We start from the raw sequence: 18,432 nt of genomic DNA, 5'->3' as shown, positions 1-18,432 counted from the left end.
AATGTGCTAAGGAAGATGGTAACTCTATGATACAAAAATAACAAGAGTCTGAAAAAGTTTGAGAAGCACTGCATTAGACAAACCCTATTAAGGGGGATTCATTACGGTATGGGTATAGTCAAAATAATGACATTTGGCTAACTCTCTCCTGGATCATAGATTATTAGCAGATGAAATAATCTATTGATGCAGAGAAATAAAGTTGTGAATGGCTAAGGTTAGTCCCTACTATTTTCTTCTACACAGCACTGTGGGAATCCTATCTAAATAGTATAGTGATACATATAGTAGCCACTTATCCTACTGATGACAATTCCAAAACAAAAGGTAGGGAATCTACTGTTTCTATACAATGTATGGGCAAGGCAGTAAGGTAAGGTAAAGGTAAAGGCCCTCCCGTTGATCGTCGATTTGCTCGAGCGGGCCCAGTAACGTCTCCATTGGAGACTTTGTTGTTACTGTGTCTGGCATATCGAATACTCTCGGTAGCTTGCCGGGCTCTCCGAGAGGGGCGGAGGAATCGAACTCCGGTCGGCCATGCTGGCCGCTTGTAAGGCGAACGCCCTACCCGCTGTGCTATCGCAAGGCAGTAACAGAATTAAAAATATTATTCCCTCATATTCTCCATCAAAGTAGTCCTAGTCCAGTCTAGCAAAACTCTCCACTAGAGATCATGAAGGCAAACATCAAGATGAATGAAAACAAATATAAACAGTGTTCCTTAAATGTCAGCTGAAGAAAATATAGACCGCAACTTAAGGTATTTTGTTATGGGAGAGATATGCCATGGTGCATATGGAAGGGAAATGTGTAAAAAAGAAGTCAATGGTATGAGCCATAGGAAAAAGAAGAGTTATATGGTGTAAAAGTCACCAGCAGGTGTTAAATGGATCAATATCAGAGGTGAATGAGTTACCCTAAAGAGGAAGATACCTTATCCCTCAATTCTAGAACCAGAAACTGGGGTGGACACCAATGTTTGAAGATAGAGAACTAGAAAGCTGACGTTTACCATGCTCACAAGTTTGAACGGAAGTGATTATTTTGAATTACATATCATTTAAACTTAAAATCAATTTTCTGTGGTAACATGATCTGGAAAAGAGAACAACGTTCAAGATCAAGTTTGATATCTATACATGGGATTAGCTATCACCATCCATGATTGAAATGGTCCTTACTCAGAGCCAGAGAGATAGCATGTAGTTGACCTGAGTTCAATCCCTGGCACCCTGTATGGTTCATAGTTCCCTGAGCACCATCAGGAATGATCTTGGAGTACAGAGAGAGGAGTAAGCCCTGAGAAAAGTTGTGTGTGTGCCCCAAACACACACACACACACACGGAAAAGAAAGAAAAGTATGAAAAGCGACATAATCTTTCTCTACATCTATTTTTTTTCTTAAATTTTTATTAGTGAAACACCATGAGGTACAGTTGTAGACTTACAAATTTTTATGCTTGGGTTTCACACTGAAAACATAAAATTAAAAAGGAAAGAGGGGTATTGGTTTATTGCCTACTTTCCCAGGAACAAAAGATTGGATCAAGAAACCATGATATTTCACTAATCATCAGGGAGATGCACATCAAAACAACAATGAGATATCGTCTCATGCCACAGAGACCGACCCACATCCAAAAGAACAAAAGCAAAGGTGTTGGTGCGAATGTGCCAAGAAAGGGACCCTCCTTCACTGCTGGTGGGAATGCCGACTGGTTCAGCCCTTTTGGAAAACAGTATGGATGATTATCAAAAAATTAGAAATTGAGCTCTCATTTGACCCAGCAATACCACTCCTGGGAATATATCCCAGAGAGGCAAAAAAGTATAGTCGAAATGACATCTGCACTTGTCTGTTCATTGCTGCACTGTTCACAATAGCCAAAATCTGGAAAAACCCCGAGTGTCTGAGAACAGATGACTATTTAAACTTTGGTATATCTACACAATGGAATACTATGCAGCAGTTAGAAAGGATGAAGTAATGAAATTTGCAAACAAGTGGTTCTCCATGGAAAATATGCTAAGTGAAATAAGTCAGAAAGAGAGAAACAGACATAGAAAGACTGCACTTATCTGGGGAATATAAAGTAACAGAATGGGAGATGAACACCCAAGAATAGTTGAGATAAGTACTAGGAGTCTGTTCCACAGCTTGGATGCCAGCAGCACATGCTGGGGGAAAAGGCAGCTCAGATAGAGAAGAGAACACCAAGTAAAGGGTGTTTGGAGGACTCGCTTGAGATGCGAGGCGTGTGCTGAAAGTAGACTATAGACAGAACACGATGGCCACTCAATACCTCTATTGCAAACCACAACACCCTAAAGGAAAGAGAGAGCAAAAGGGAATGCCCTGCCATAAAGGTGGGGCGGGATGGAGGGATTGGGAGGGGGGTGAGAGGGCAACTGGGTTCATTGTTGGTGGAGAATGGGCACTGGTGGAGAGATAGGTACTTGATCATTGTATAACTGAAACCCAAACACGGAAGTTTGTTAAGTCTACAGCTGTAGCTCATGATGTCTCACTAATAAAAAAATAAATTAATTACAAAATAATAAAACACCATGATATGCAAAGTTGTTAAAAAAAAAAGAAACCATGATATTGGGGCTGGAGTGATAGTACAGCAGGTAGAGCATTTGCCTTGCATGCAGCCAACCCAGGTTCGATTTCCAGCATCCTGAGCACCACCAGGAGTAATTCCTGAGTGCAGAGCCAGGAGTAACCCCTGTGCATCACCAGGTGTGACCCAAAAAGCAAAAGAAAAGAAAAGAAAAGAAAAGAAAAGAAAAGAAAAGAAACCATGGTATATACACAAAATGGAATACTACGTGGCTGTAAGAAATTGAAGTCATCCAATTTGGTATGACGTGGATGTATCTGGAGAGTATCATGCTGGGCTAAGCTAGTCAGAAGAAGAGGGATAGAGACAAAAATGATCTCTTTCATAAATGGGGCATAAAGAAACATAGTTGGGGGAATAACAAATCCTCACAGACAGTAGAAATGAAGGCCACGAGAATTGCTTTTCAGTAAGAAGGTTGCCACTGCGGGGTGACTGTGGGGTGAACAGGCCAGGGAAGGGAATGATGCACAATGGTGAGGGAAAATCATTATTCTGGAAGAAAGTCGTGCTAACAAAAGGTGAAATGACATGCATGATACCCCAGGAGCAACATTATTGTAAAAGACAATGCCTAAAATGAAGGGGAAAAAAGGAAAAGGGAAAGTGCCTGCTCTAGAGGAAGGTGTGTGGGTGGGGTAACTCGGGACACTGGTGAAGGGCAGTGGCCACTAGGGTAGATTGCAGAGGGATGCTAATCCTTATAGAAATGCAACATTCTAAGCCCGTTATTTAGATATCATGGAATTCATGGTAACATGACATATATTTTAAAAAACCAAAATTTATAACTTAGGGAATTATGTGACTTAGGGGAAAAAAAACAGACACATGAAAAACATTAGTAGGGAACTATTCACAAACACCATTTTTTCCTCCATCAACTGTGCAATTTCTTCTCTACTCACTTCTATATGCACACAGCCTCAAGTAGAACAGATTTTATTTATTTATTACTTCTCACCACACTTTGACAATGGAGTGCTAAATTAAAATGCCACCCAGATGGCAAACACATCCTAATGACGTAAGGACGGCCACAGCGCAACTTCTCCTCTCAAAGAAAAGCAAGCAGCGGCTCTCCTGGGAAAGCGTCACTATCCCGTTCAACTCTTGAGACTTCGAAAATGAGAGCACTGGGGTTAGCCCTGGGAGCCTGGCAACCAGAGGGCCCAGATACAGCCTTGCGGTACAAACGCCAGCAGTTCATTCCATGCTACCTTTTGTTTAGGGCAACTCTACAGTTAAACATTCACAATATGCCAGGTACCAACTCAGCCAAAGCCCTCAGGTCAAGGCTCTACTGAGAAGTCTCCCTTCTCTGATCGTAAGTGACAATATGATACAGAGTCTGAAGGAGAAAGCAGGATTTCAGGACAGTGATTAGATACTTTATTGCTGTAAGAAATTGTCTATAAGAAATACCTTAGATTTAAGAATAAATGGGGTATTCTTTAAAAAAGCTGATTTACATCAACAACACTGATGATCTTAAAAAACACACAATTAGGATGATGATGTTTCAAGTATCACTTGCAGCTCTATATTCTAAGAGGACCTTGCTATTACGTAAAAAGTATAATTTACTCTAAAAAAAAACCAAGGAAGAAAAAGACTTCATTTTGCTACAGTATAAATAAGTTACTCCTTTAACATACGATTAAAATAGCCAATTTAGCCAAATGCGGGCATTTTGTAATGGCAAAATCAAAATAAATAGCTTTGGGTCAAAATGCAAAGTTGGCAAAACCGTTTTCATAAAACACATGGAAATATTTCAAAGGAAAGAACATTGTTCTAGAGGGTTTATTTATTCTATTATAAGATCGTACAATCTCTTTATTCTACCTATCTGCACTGTGAGTGGAGGAACGGAAGTATTCTCAAGAAGATGGAAGAGAACTGAGTCAAACTGAGTATCATTTTAATTTATAGAAACAGCCAAAGCAAGTTAGATTACTAGATACTGTTAATACAACTGTTACCACATCTGAATTGTGACATTCAGAATGAACTTCCTCTTTGCCTGTGTCTCCATGATAAGAAAAGGAAATTCTCTGTTTACCCAATTTGGTTTTGAGTTTTCCCAATTTTTTTATTGGTTAATTTTGTTAATATCACATTATTTATTATTCCATGATTTGTAAGTTAGCTTGTCAGTTTACCAATATTCTGTCTGCTGTAGGTAGCCTGGGCACTTTCTGTATCATAAAATCATTTATGTAATCAATAAATACATGTTGATTGCCAAATATGTGCTGGACGCTTTGTTCAGCATTGGAGCAATTATCAAAATTCTAAAAGCTTTGTGGAAACACCATTTTCAACAAGAGTAGAACAGATGAATGGTAATGTCTGCTGAATTCTAAGGGCTCCAGAGGGAAGCAGGGAAGGGCAAGAGGGACTCTGGATTGGAGGTTGATGATGTCCAAAAAAGAATTAAGAAAAATCATACTTGAACACTTAGTCATATGCTAGAGATCTGTGCCACCAATGCAGTGGCTACCAGCCACAAGTGGCAAGTGAGTATTTGATATGGGGCTCTACATTTCTTAACTGAGATGTGCTGTGAGAGTTTAAGCACACAAATTTCAAAGACATTGTGGTGATAAATAAACATCAGATGCCTCATTAAACATCATGCACATAAAATACATTGTAAAATGCTAATAGCTTATATATATTATACTGAATCAGTGATTGATGTCACATGTCCTATTTTTACCTCTTTCCTGTGATGACTAGAAAATATTTAAATTACATATATGGCTTTTATCCTATTTTCCAGTCTTTTTCAGATTCCACCACTATTTAAGAAAATACACACTCAACTAGATAAGCTTAACAAGAAAGGAAGGAAGACAAGGAAAAATAATAAGATGGCTCAATAGGCAAATAGATGCTTCCAATATCACATCTATTGGCTAGGTGAGCAAAAATTAATAGCAAGTACCATCAATTCCTGTTTACTGACAGAGGAATAAGAATAATAAAAATAATTGCATTTATTTGTAAGAGTTGTTGTTAAAAAATGAATATTGCTCTAAGTCTTCCTGGCACAAAAGTATTAGCTCTTAGGATTACATATGTGTACTTTTGGAAAAAGTGGCTCTAGAATACAGTTCCTTGGTTTCTGATATGGCTGAGGTGCCATGACTTTGAATCGGACAACCTCGGCGGCAGGGCCAGGCATGGATGAGTAGGAGAAGCTGTGGGGGGAACAAAAAGCAGGACTCTTGGATTTCAATGGCAATAGTACAAACGTATCCAAGGCACTACCCGTTTACTGACTTCTCACTGCTCCAGCAAATTACTTTCTATGTAGTTGTTTAAGCAGTTATTGAAGGAGTCTATGCGAAAAAGACATTTGATTACAATAGAGAACAAAATCATGAAAAATCTTGGCCCAGATTCTCCCCCTCCCCCACCCACCACTACACTACCGTCATTGAACAACATTGCTTTAGAACACTTACTCGGTTAAGTTCCTTTGCTACCAAATACAAGAACTAGAACTAAATTTGTTAAAAACCTTGCCTGTTACTACAGAACATTCAATTGAGAGCAGTGTTCCCGTCAAACCACTTAAATTATGGAATCTATCACTGTTTTTTTTTTCCCTTCTTACTATGTAAGCATTCCATTTGAATACAAATGACTTTTCCCTTCTAGGTCTGCAGGTGTGTACTGTTAAGAAATGTTCTGAATGTCACATATGCATGAAGGAGGGATGGGGGTGGGGGGGCTGAGGGGAGGACAGTGCCTTCCCTCTCCTGGACTCTCTAGGGGAGTTTGCACAGTGACCTGATGCTTTGCCATCTACCACGAAGGTCCACTGCGACCCTTTAACTTCACAAGGAAGGAGCCGAGTCTCTGTAGCTTGGGTTCAGGCCATTTGACTCTAGTCCTGTCTGGCCAACTGATTTACTCGAGTGCAATGAGAAAACATCCTGGACTTTTTATCTGTGAACTACATCAGAACTATTTCCACAACAGAAAAGTTGCAGGGGACAAAATGCTGGACGGGAATTTGGAAAGGGTAAAGAATACGAAGAAGCAGCTGTGATATTAATGGCATGGTAGAAGAAGGGATGGTTATTTCCAACTTTTTATTTTTCTAAAGGAAGCTTTAGAGATTGATAGAGGCAAGTGTGCTATTCCCCTTTTCTATTCCCCATTCTTTTGTTCCTGATGCTTTCTAGGGCCAAATATTAGAAAATTAGTTAGAAAATAGTGTGTGTGTGGGGGGGAATGGGAGTGGGGGATAGAGCTCTTGATGGAAGATTTTGGTTTAAAACTATCATAGCAATCTTGTCTATAACACTGAATGCAAAATTTGATGAACATAAGAAAACTAGAGATAAAATGATTCATCACTTGGGAAAGAGTTCTATTTGCAGATGGAACAAAGGACCCACTGTTGTTTCAAACTACTGAGAACTCACTTTATGCTACATGCAGAATGGGGTGCTAGGGATACCAAAAATTTTTTTAGTAAAAAGCCGGCCTTAAAGGGGTTGAAGAGAAAGCAAGATTGAAAAAGGGAAGGCCACAAAAACTGACTAGGACCATGATGTGGGACAAGAGAAAAATAAAGGAAGCAAAATCTGAAAACCATCTGTGACTCCAGGCTTTTTCTCAGCAACTGGCCTGAGAATGGGCCTTTAGAACCCCTGCTCACTGCTACATTCATAACCTGAACAGTTAAGAACAATTCATTTTGATATTAGGTATTATTTATGGTGTTTACTCTTTTTTTTCAGAAGCAAAAATGTTTCTTCTTTTCAAGTAGCAAGAATATTTCAAATGCTAACAATAGCTTCTAAATAAGATTAGTGTCCATGTTCAAAACATAATGTATACCGATAAAACAGCTTCAGATTTTATTGCTTTGAATTTAAATTAAAATAGACAAATGGCTTATATTTTCCTCACAAGTCAGCCATTAGTGACATTCACAGTAAATTCAGATTCTTTCAGTACCTTAGTCAATGATCTTATAGAGGAGTTTAGAGGCGTCCTAAAGAAGAAAATACTACTTTCATTAATTTCAGAACACCACATCACCACATTAGAAATAACGGCACAGGCATGCACAAATGTTCATTACCTGTTTCCTTTTCTGCTGGGCCTAAAACATAAGAAAAGAGAATTTAGGAGAAAAGAGCAAAGTTTGTTCACATGATGCAGAAGGGTAATCAAGTATAGTAAGTCGCCCACTTCCTATTTCTAATTTAAATCTGATTTGGCTCTTAGTCTTTGGTCCTGCTATAAAAAAAGAAAAAAAAAGTTTACGTGTTTAAAATATAAAATACAGAGAAAAAGAGAGAGACAGAGACAAAACCAGAGACAGAGACAGAGAGACAGAGAGAGAGAAGGAGATAATAAATAAAAGCCACATTACTGTTTTTCATCTTCCGCATACAGTGAGTTTTGAAAGAAGACTGCTAGTCCTACCTCACAAGATGACTAGGCTCCATAGTCTAGAATATTCTTGCTACACTAATCTTAAAGTGATCATAAGAGAAGAGTGAAAAAGGGTAAAGTTGGGAGAATTCCCAGCTCACTGTCCATTTAGTCATAAGTTGAAATTTTTTTATTTTTGCTTTAAGGGTCACACCTGGGGATACTCAGGCGTTATTCCTGGTTCTGCACTCAGGAATGATTCCTGGCATTGCTTGGGGGATCATACAGGATGCTGGGCATGGAGCCCGGGTCGGTTGCAAACTCCCTACCCGCTGTACTATCACTTTGGCCCTGACATAAGTAGAACTTTTATGGCATAAGAACTGTTTTTATGTGTGATCCAGAGGAGTAACAGTACCTTTTTGATGATCAGTGTTAACATGCATACTTAGTTCATTATCAAAAGAAGCCCACAGTCTATGTACCAGTAAATAATAATTATTCATTTATCCATGGCAGAATAAATTCTATGGCTAAAACATAAATACATAAAGAAATATACTATTCCCTAGAAAATGCAGTGGAAAAGAATGTTAACTGAAACAGTTAAGAATAAAAGGGTTCCTGTTTTTTAATATAGAGTTCATAATAATTGGATAACCTGTTTTTTAATATAGAGTTCATAATAATTGGATAAAACAATATTGTGTTTATTCATATTGCCCACAAACTTTTTTCTCTTTGACACTTTTAAAGGTTTTTAACGTGCTTACTTCAAATCAATTCTTTCACTCCATGGTCACAAGACCTAAATAGTTCCAAAATATGAAATCTGAACAAATATTCAAAATGTGAAAACCAATCTGTTTATCTGCTACTTTCCTCAAATTATCTAATATTCATTGCTTTTGCTTTAACACAACATGATATCATAATTAATGATGTTAAACTGGTAACTAAGGAGGTTTCATGTTGTTACTCTCGTGATATAATACTGGTTGCTATAGTGATGGGATGGCTTTTTTGTTAATCACTCAGGAGGTTGGTTATCCCATGCTTGTTAGAAGCTTGATCAGATTTGATCAAGATTTGGAGAGGAAAAAAAAATTCCAGCCACTTAAAAATCAATCATTTTCATTTTCTGAATTTTGACATAATTATTTTAATAGCAACTAATTAAGAAACTTGTAATTCATGAAGTACACATTCATCTAAAGAGATACTACTTTTTAAATAGATAACTTTTATTTTTAGATACAGTACTTAACAAACTTCTATTCTAACATACCTGTGCCATAACAAGTCATTTTATGATAATTAGAGCAAAAAATTGGAAAGCTTTTCTACTATTATTAATTGTATCAACAGACAAAGTTTACTACCTCCAAATATCTTAAATCTCAGCTTCTTTAATGAAGAGAGAGAAAAAGAAGGGTAAAGAAATGCACAGTCCTCTCAAGAGATCTAATCTTTCAAATGCATCAATATAATGCAAGCAATTAAAACTTGTAGGGAATTCTGTAAGTTTATTTCAGCCCTCACTATATCAACAAGTTTCTTCTTTCAGTGACTCTAGAAGAGAAAATATATTCTGTAATGCTATATTACTACTGATCAGGAAAGAGTACAAAGTCGAAATGTTACTCATACTTACAGTAATGTCAAAAAATATAACCCATGAAAACACCTTTTGGTTTCCTGAAAACTCAAAATAAGAACAAAGGACAACTTAAGCACGAATCCTGGGTCTTTCATTCAAGCAGAGTCCCAGGAGGCATATTAAAGCAATGAATAGGAAAAAGCTCTTCAGTTCACCAGCTGAGATTTTAATGAGACATTTCCCTTTGCCTCAGTACAGGTTTGCTCAGGAAAGGAGAGAACTTCTCACAGAAAATGCAGTTAATCGGCATTGCTGGCTCTCATTGCCACTTGGGCAATTGTTCACTGTACTAACCTTCTATTTTGGCATATTCTGTAAGTCTAGTGTAATTGATCAAGGCGGCTTTCTCCAGACATTTTCTGACCACTTTTTTCACCTCTTCTGCTGGTATGGGAGTGGCAATATCTTTCATTAAAACCTGGAGAGTGAGGGAGAAAGACAGATGTAGTGAGATTGATTTCATGAAAATCTCAAAACAAATCGCACACATTGTCCTATACCTGACTCTTAGGAGGAAGCTTTAGGGGAAGTAACGAGTTGGAACTTTACAACTGGGAATGTATCCTTCAACCTTAGCTCCTCCTGCCCAAGCCTCATTTGTGCACATCAAAACCTCCCATAGGCCAAGCCACCATTGAGTGTGACTGTCACTTTTCCTCCAGGGACCCACCCCTCCCCAACACCATTAGAGCAGCTGTTTGGGATCAGGATTAGTCCTTGGGACAACTAATAAACAAAGTTTGCCTTGCACATCCCTTATTTGAGAATTTTAAACCTTTTGGGCAATGGATATGAAAATAGCAAAAATTTTGGTAAAAATGATCTTTAATTTTGAGCTCCACTAAAAACCAAGTTCCCTACTGTCATTCATTAACTTCAATTGTTGGGATTCAGCCAGGAGAAAGCTTCTTTGTCTTATTGACATGAATAGTATCAAATGCTCAAATACAAGGAAACTCTCTGAAAATTAGAAGACAAAAACAAACAATTATTTCCTGTTGAGTTCCTAAAATGTGCTTTTTAATTTTTCCTTACAAACATGACTAAAGGCAAAGGAAAGCTATTATGTCTAGAATCCCAAATGTTTAATCATTTTTATAATGACTAACAATAATTTTCCTTAATACTTTCTGAGTGATAAAACTGCACACAGGTTTTAAATGTTCAAAGTCACTTTTTCATATTTTAATGAAGATATTCTAACATAACATCAAAATTATAAAATTTTGGCAAATATGTAAATACAGAGAAAATACTTTTATCAGTGTTTTTATTTTGGTATAAGCTTTATGTTGACAATTATATTTCAAGAATACTAAGACATGAATTTCATGATTATTTCATTGCTTTCAATCAGTCTCATCACTATAAATTTTATAATATTATTTAGTTATCCAAACATTGATGATCCTTGACTATATATCTTGTTAGGTAACATTTACTTTAAAAAATACTCAACTTTATCACTTAAACCTTCCTTCCCCAATCACATTACTTTTCCTCGTCTCTTATTAAAAATCATAGCTTAAAATACTGACATTTGACACTTGAATTAGACTTATCTGAAGCAATATTAAATCCTTCTGTTTATAAAATAAACACTACTATGCATTATTATTTTAATGTAATTATTAATAACATTTAAATTACTGATCAAATTTTCTCTATATGTAGAACCATGAACTTTTATCATTAGGTTTCTTATGATGACCACCTTTTAAATAGCAGAAACAGTTGCAAAAATTAGACTATACACTATAGTTTCAGAGGTGATCTAGGGATGAAATCAGGCACTATTACATATTATCTTTGAGCTGGATATTAAATATGGGGTGGTGGGGAGTGAATTTATTTGGGAAAGTATAGAAGAAAGGCTGGCAAGTATAAAAAAGGGAGATACTACGTTTGTTTACTCCTTCCTGTTTCCCTCCACCTTTTAAGGCATCCTATGTATCAATAAATCACCTGAAGGTTCTACTTTACTAAGATGTCAGTAAGTGTAGCGACATGAAAATATAATTTAACAAAAGACCTTTATCATTTCTCATTTAATTCATTGAGGCACATGATTAGAGAGCAGAACTGGAGTAAAGGTTACTGTCCTCCCTGCCACCTGTCAGTGTGGGCTACCTGGGCGTCTCTGTTATCATAACTTGTCTCAGTTGGGGACAGTAGGGAGATCTATCATGGAATCCAGAACAGAGAAAAGCTAGGCTCAGTACCCAGGATTGGATCCAGCTCTAAAGGTGAAGCTCTCTTTCTTAGGATTTTCTTATCCATGATACTAGAGTCAATAGGACGAGAAGCCTGAGTCATCTGCAGCCTTCAATATCAGAAAAATTCAACACAATGAATTTGTACTGTTCTATTCCTACTGACCGATGTATAGTACTGAAGGACAAGACAGAGTTATATACATGAAAACTTTCAGTAATCCAGAGATCTCACTGGGACATCTGGGCTAACTTGCATCTTCCAAGACTTTTAAGTCACTTGGCAATGTCTTTACTTTTTGCATTTAACAAGGGGCTAATAACAAAGTAATATCTGGAATTCGATTGGCAGAAACATGGAAAAGACCAAATGCATGAGCGCAACGATTTGGAATTAGAAAAATTAAATTGTAATAAATGATCCCTAGAAATTAATTTTAAGTCAGATAAAGAATGGGAATTCAGCACTCCTATGTTAAGACAACAATGATACTTTATTTCAAACATATTCTGCCACAAAGCAAGTGGGAAAAATACAAGTTATCACTGAATGATTTTTGTAGCATGCATATGAAACTTTAAGGCATAAATATAGAATATTTTTTGAGTGAAAATGATTTTCTACAATTCGTGAATTCAAGCACTATACAAATTCAAAGGAAATTAATTGTATGATGAACCAAGAAAGAAAGAAATGATGACCATTAAATGAGATAGTCTTACAGAGAGGAATATCTGACATGCAGAAGTAAAAATGCTTAGGGTGCGAAATGAAATACATATGCTGCCCAGAAGTTAGTTAATTTTATTTTAAAAAAAAGAGGTCCACTAGGTAACAGGAAGTGGGAAACATAGATACTATAAAAATGACTATTATCATAAACTCAGCAAAGAATGACACTGACGGTCTTCAGAAAGCCTTTTGGGAAGAAGGAATGGAGTCTAGGGAGTCTGAATTTGGCAAGAAGAGATGAGAACTGCTTTGATACGTGGACTCAGGGTACTGGCTTTGATATGCAGACTAAGGGTACATGGACTCATGGTACTTTGATACACGGACTCAGGGTACTGGCGGACTCAGATACCCTGACTGGCCCAGGGTACTAATTGTGTCTTGGTTTGATAATATTGATAATACTGGTTTGTTTCCAGTAGTAGGTACTGGATACAAGGTACTGAACAAATTATTTTGTTCTATACTGAACTATGAGTTGGAAGCATATATTTTAACTTTGTTGGTCCAAATTAAAATTATTGATTTAACAAATAAGTAATGACCCAAAACATTCAGCAATGGGGAACACAAATAGCCTTTACAAACCAATAATTGAACTTACCCTTTCAAGTAATGAAAGTGTAGCTTTTAGAGCACCTTCAGGCCGTCCAAAAGGAAAACAGTATCTATAAAGACAAAAGAAGCAACAGCTAAGTCAAACATTTCCTCAGGTGCTAAATACCTATTTTGTCACATGGCATTATTAGAGAAGAATGAAAGATGGCTGAATAGCATTCCACAATCCAGGAATATGTCAACCATGGACATTTACTAGTCCCATGATATAACAGGGTGTTTACTCTGAGACAAAGGAACTCAAGTTTTGATATGTGAAGAGCTGAAGAGCAAGAATATGGGAAATAGAACTTCTAGTGTGATCCAGGGTGTAAGGTGCTTGCCTCTTACATGCATCTGGCCCCACTTCAATCCCTGGAGTCACATATGGCCTCCAGAGGACCGCCAGGAATGATTCCTGAGCACATGGCCAGGAGTGATCCCTGACAATAACCAGAGGTAGTACAAAGACCAAAAACCAAACCAAACACAACTCTCCTACTAAAATTCTATATTTATTTCTCAAGGAATGTGTTTTTTAAGCTCTGTGATAAAATGAACTCTCCTCATGTTCTGATAGTTGCACAGTCTAAGATGGACCCATGCTACAGAACAACCACTGATTAAAGAAGCAAGGATGGGTGTTCAATCATTGTATGACAGAATCTCAAAGATGAAAGCTTTGTAACTGTATCTCATGGTGATTCAAGAAAAATAAAAATAAAAAAAATAAAAAGAAGAAGCAAGGTTTGTATGTTTCTCTCCCAACATTTGATTTTCTATGCTGGTTTCCAACTCTGATTTCTCCATACCAAGCACATAAATGGCCACAGCTCTTTTGCCTGTGGAATGATTTAGTATTTCTGGTGACTAGGTATTCCTCATACATACCCATAATGGGAGGAAATCAGGGTGAGAGGCAAAAAGGCAGTCATAGTATGGTGATAGATTTACTTACTCTTTACAAAAAGGTCCCTCTTCAAGTCACTTTCCACTTGAAAATAGTACAAAATGTCAGGCCCTGTCTGTCTTGCTGGAGTACCTTGCTGTTTAGCAAATGTCCTCTCCTTGCCCACTGACCCTGGCCCAAGTTCAACTGCAACAGCAGCTGAGTTACTGTGATGCCATTCCCTTGCTCTGCTCGAGATCTTTGAAACGATTAAGAAGTTTGCTTCTTCCCCAAGTCATTTTGTTTTTATCCAGAGACTTGGCAGGTAATTTCTTTTTTTTTTTTTAAATTTATTTATTGAATCACTGTGGGAAAGGCCACAAAGCCCTCAGGTCCATGTCTCAGCCATGCAAACATCAAACACATTTCCCTTTACCAATACCCACCCCCTACCCTGAAGAACCCCAACAAAACCCCACCCCCCACCCCTCCCCGTCCCTGTGAGGCAGATGAACTCCAGTTAACACTCTATCCGCTTTGACCAGACTCATTGCCTCAACAAGATTCACCACTATTGTCTAGAGTTTACCCCCCCCCCCCAAATCAGACATGCTGAAAAAGCATTGTGAAGTGATTTGCTTTCTACAGCTGGGTTCAAGAATTAAATGTTGGTTTTGGATTTCTGCTATTTTACCTATTGACCCTGGAAGTATTTCTACTGAAAGTCAGATAGTTAAGAAATTGGTTTCTGTGTTCTGGAGTCGTGGCCGTGCTGGAGAGCCGCTCGTGGGGGGCAACTGGTGGCCTCGGTAGGGCGTGAAGGGCGGAGCGAAACGCCCCCCTTCCCATGAGGTTTTAGTCACCCCCACACTCCCGGCTCATACCTTGGCAGGTAATTTCGAAGACTGAACTACCAACAAATTATTTTGTTCTACACTGAACTATGAGTTGGAAGCGTATATTTTAACTTTGTTGGTCCAAATTAAAAAAAAAAGATTTCTCATAAAGCACTAGCAGGGAGTTATACAGGGTGTTAGATTCCTAAAATTGTGATCAATCTCAGAAGCATGCAATTAAGTATCACAGAAATCTAGTCAAAATTTTCTTCATTTCACTCAAATATGGTTAAATCTTTCTTGTAAGCGACCTACAAATCATTCTGCCAGAGAAGAATGTCACAACCAATTAATTTTGATTGAGATTTTGTGCAGCAGTGCTTTTTAGGGCCCTTAGTAAATTAGTAAAGTAGCTTTAATCATTTTGTATACTCTAAGCCTAATCCACCTTAAAAAAAAAAACACAAACTGAGTTCTTCTAGTCCCCTCCCAGTTTAAATCTTCTCATAGTATTTGCATAATCCATCCATTGTCTTTTCTATTGTTTATTTCCATTAACCTGTGGGTGATACACTTCATGAATGGAACATTACTGATCCCCAGATTACATTTAGGATTTTAGGTCTCTAGGTCCCACTGAGTATGTTCTGAATTAACATTAGCTGCTTATGATGTGTAAATAATTCAACACATTTACAGAGTACAAGTAATCCTGAATCAATAAAGTACAAAAATAACTATATAAATACTTGATTAATCTTTACAAAACAAGTTTTGAAGAAGAAAATAGATTTTTTTCCTTTTCAGGATAAATATTTTGGGTTTCTAGTACTCTGACAGTTCTTTATTATTAAAATGAAGTGGAAAACAAGCATTAAATAAAAGTCAATCCATTTATTACTAAATCTGAGTAAATTTAAACAGCTATTTTCCACTTTAATAAGAACATTATACAAATAACAAAGCTAACAAATCTGTTCTTCAGTTTAGCTGCTTTTCTTATCTCATAAAATTTTTATTTATTGTGATCAGTTATATGTACACACTGTATGTCAGTTCTTTTCTATTTCTTAGATAATTTCTTTTAACTTAAGGCTGATTTAAAAGTCATATCCCTGGAGGTGGAGTGCCAATATAGCAGGTATGGTATTAGCTGTGGATGTGGCTGATCTGGGTTCCGTACCAAGAAACCCATATTGTTCTTTGAGCCCTGCCAAGGGTGATCACTGTGTGCAGAGTCAGGAATGATTCCTGAGCATTGCCAGGTGTCAAACCCTGGCAGGCCTTGTGCAAGGCAAGCACCCTACTTGCTGTACTATTGCTCCTACCACTCCAGCTCCAAAGATTTTTTTTAATAGTTTTAATTAGAGGTGTGACATTAAAAAAAACCTGCACATAAAGCATACAATCTATAAATTTTGGTATATGCACTGAAAAAAAGTATAACAGGCAGAGTAAGAAATTTAAGAGTTACTTGATTAAGAAAGGATATTTTTTGAGCTGGAGTGATAGCACAGTGGTAGGGTGTTTGCCTTGCACGCAGCTAGCCCAGCTGAGCCAGGTTTGATTCCTCCGCCCCTCTTGGAGAGCCCGATAAGAGTATCTCGCCCGCAGGCAAGGTACGCATGACGTGTTCAATATGACAAACACAGTGACAACAAGTCTCAAAATGAAGATGTTACTGGGCCTGCTGGAGCAAATCGATGAACAACGGGAGGACAGTGTCAGGTATCGCTCCTGGCAGGGTTTAGGGGGGCACCATATGTAGTACCAGGGTTTGAGCCTGGGTCAGGCATATGCAAAACAAGTGCTTTATCCACTCTCTATCAGTATGACTCAAACAAAAGACAAATTGTATCTACCAATCTAGCTGACAGATACATTAAAAGGAACAATACAGAAGAAAAATAGGACAAGGACAACTATTTTAGGCAAAAAAGGGGGTTTATTACTGCAAGCTTGCTGTTCTTAGGTGATGTTGTGGTCTAACAGGCAGCTGCCTTCCTTATCTGGAATTTTCTTATTTATTTATTAAAAAATTTTTTAATGAAACACTGTGAGATAGAATTACAGACTTACACACTTTTGTAATTACATTTCAGTCATACAGTGATGAGTACCCATCCCATAACCAGTGCCCATTCTCCACCAATGTTCCCAGTATCCCTCCTGCCATCCCCCCCTTCCCCTGCTTCTGTGGCAGGAACATTATATCTGGGATTTTCTGATGGGTTGAAGATTCAATTTGCAGGAGGCTTAGGCTATAATCGAGTCTTGGTTCAATAAAAAATTCTTGGGTTCGAGAGAATCTATTTTGAGTCCGTTGACTTGTTCCGTGGCTGAGATCTCCAAGCCTGCTTCGTTCGGGACTGGGCCTCCTCTACCCAGCTCCCCCACCTTCCAGTAGCTAGACAGTTACACCCACCAACTGCTGTATAACCCCATCAACGGCCATCCAGAGACTATAAAACCAAGCTCCCGGAAGAGAACAAGGCAGAGTCTCCTGCCCCCGCACCTGGCTGTCCTCACCAGGGCCCCTTGGAGGAGGGCGGATTGAGTTTCCCTCTCTTCCCCTAGCAGAGCCCCAACAGCTGAAGACCTCCAGGACCCAGCCAAAGTCATGCTAAGACCACTCTCCCCACACTTGGATGAGGAACAGACAGAGGAACCCAGCTATGCAGGACCAGGGCTGAGATCTTCAAGCCTGCTTGGTTCCGGACTGGGCCTCCTCCATTCCGCTCCCCCACCTTCCAGTAGCTAGACAGTTACACCCATCAACTTCAGTGTAACCCCATCAACGGCCATCCAGAGACTATAAAACCAAGTTCTTCGAAGCTCCTAATTCTCCAGTTCTCACTCTCAGAGAACCCGGCAGGCTCTGAGAGTATCATACCCGCCTATATGCCTGACTAGGAACACCTGTAAAGGTGATTAGAGGCTATCCCAAAAGCCTCCATCCCTCTCGGAGAGCCTGGCAAGTTACCAAGAGTATCCCAGCCGCATGGCAGAGCCTGGCAAGCTACCCATGGTGTACTCGATATGTCAAAAACAGTAACAATGAATGGTCCTCATTCCCCTGACCCTGAAGGAGCCCCTAATATGTCATTGGGCTACACTTGCACATGACAGGGACGAATGGAGACGTTACTGGGCCCACTTGAGCAAATTGAAGAACAACGGGGTGATAGTGCTAGAGAGTGATAGAGACTTGTTCTAAGACTATATAATTGTGAGAGCCATCACTATGATCAATGTTCATGCAGTGGGCATATACATGGTTTCCAAAAGTTTCTTCTGCAGACTTGTGGTGCAGGAAACTACTTCTTTGCTTTCTGTCACTTGGACTAATTTGCACCTCCTACAATATAATCTAGTACTGGAGCAATAGCACAATAGGTAGGGTGTTTACCTTGCACGTGGCCGACCTGGGTTCAATGCCTCCATCCCTCTCGGAGAATCTGGCAAGCTAC

At 38.4% G+C, this 18,432-nt stretch overlaps 1 protein-coding gene across 8 annotated transcripts in view; it reads right to left on the bottom strand.

The window, feature by feature from the left end:
- CADPS2 (calcium dependent secretion activator 2) overlaps positions 1–18,432 on the bottom strand; it is a 546,904-nt gene that overhangs the window by 106,297 nt on the left and 422,175 nt on the right. For 4 of the 8 annotated variants that reach the window (XM_056118152.1, XM_056118156.1, XM_056118153.1 and 1 more), the window contains exons 15-17: positions 13,245–13,308; positions 9,989–10,112; positions 7,739–7,759 (exon numbers count right to left, since the gene is read on the bottom strand). In XM_056118152.1, coding sequence (XP_055974127.1) covers positions 7,739–7,759; positions 9,989–10,112; positions 13,245–13,308 — 209 coding nt within the window. The remainder of the gene's footprint in view (positions 1–7,738; positions 7,760–9,988; positions 10,113–13,244; positions 13,309–18,432) is intronic. The other 4 variants (XM_056118154.1, XM_056118158.1, XM_056118155.1 and 1 more) reach the window with 1 other exon arrangement.

This window comes from Sorex fumeus, unplaced genomic scaffold (assembly GCF_029834395.1).
Source record: "Sorex fumeus unplaced genomic scaffold, SorFum_2.1 ptg000037l, whole genome shotgun sequence".
Taxonomy (NCBI): Eukaryota; Metazoa; Chordata; class Mammalia; order Eulipotyphla; family Soricidae; genus Sorex; species Sorex fumeus.
Note: the sequence above shows the minus strand (reverse complement) of the source record. Positions and strands in the feature narration are given on the sequence as shown.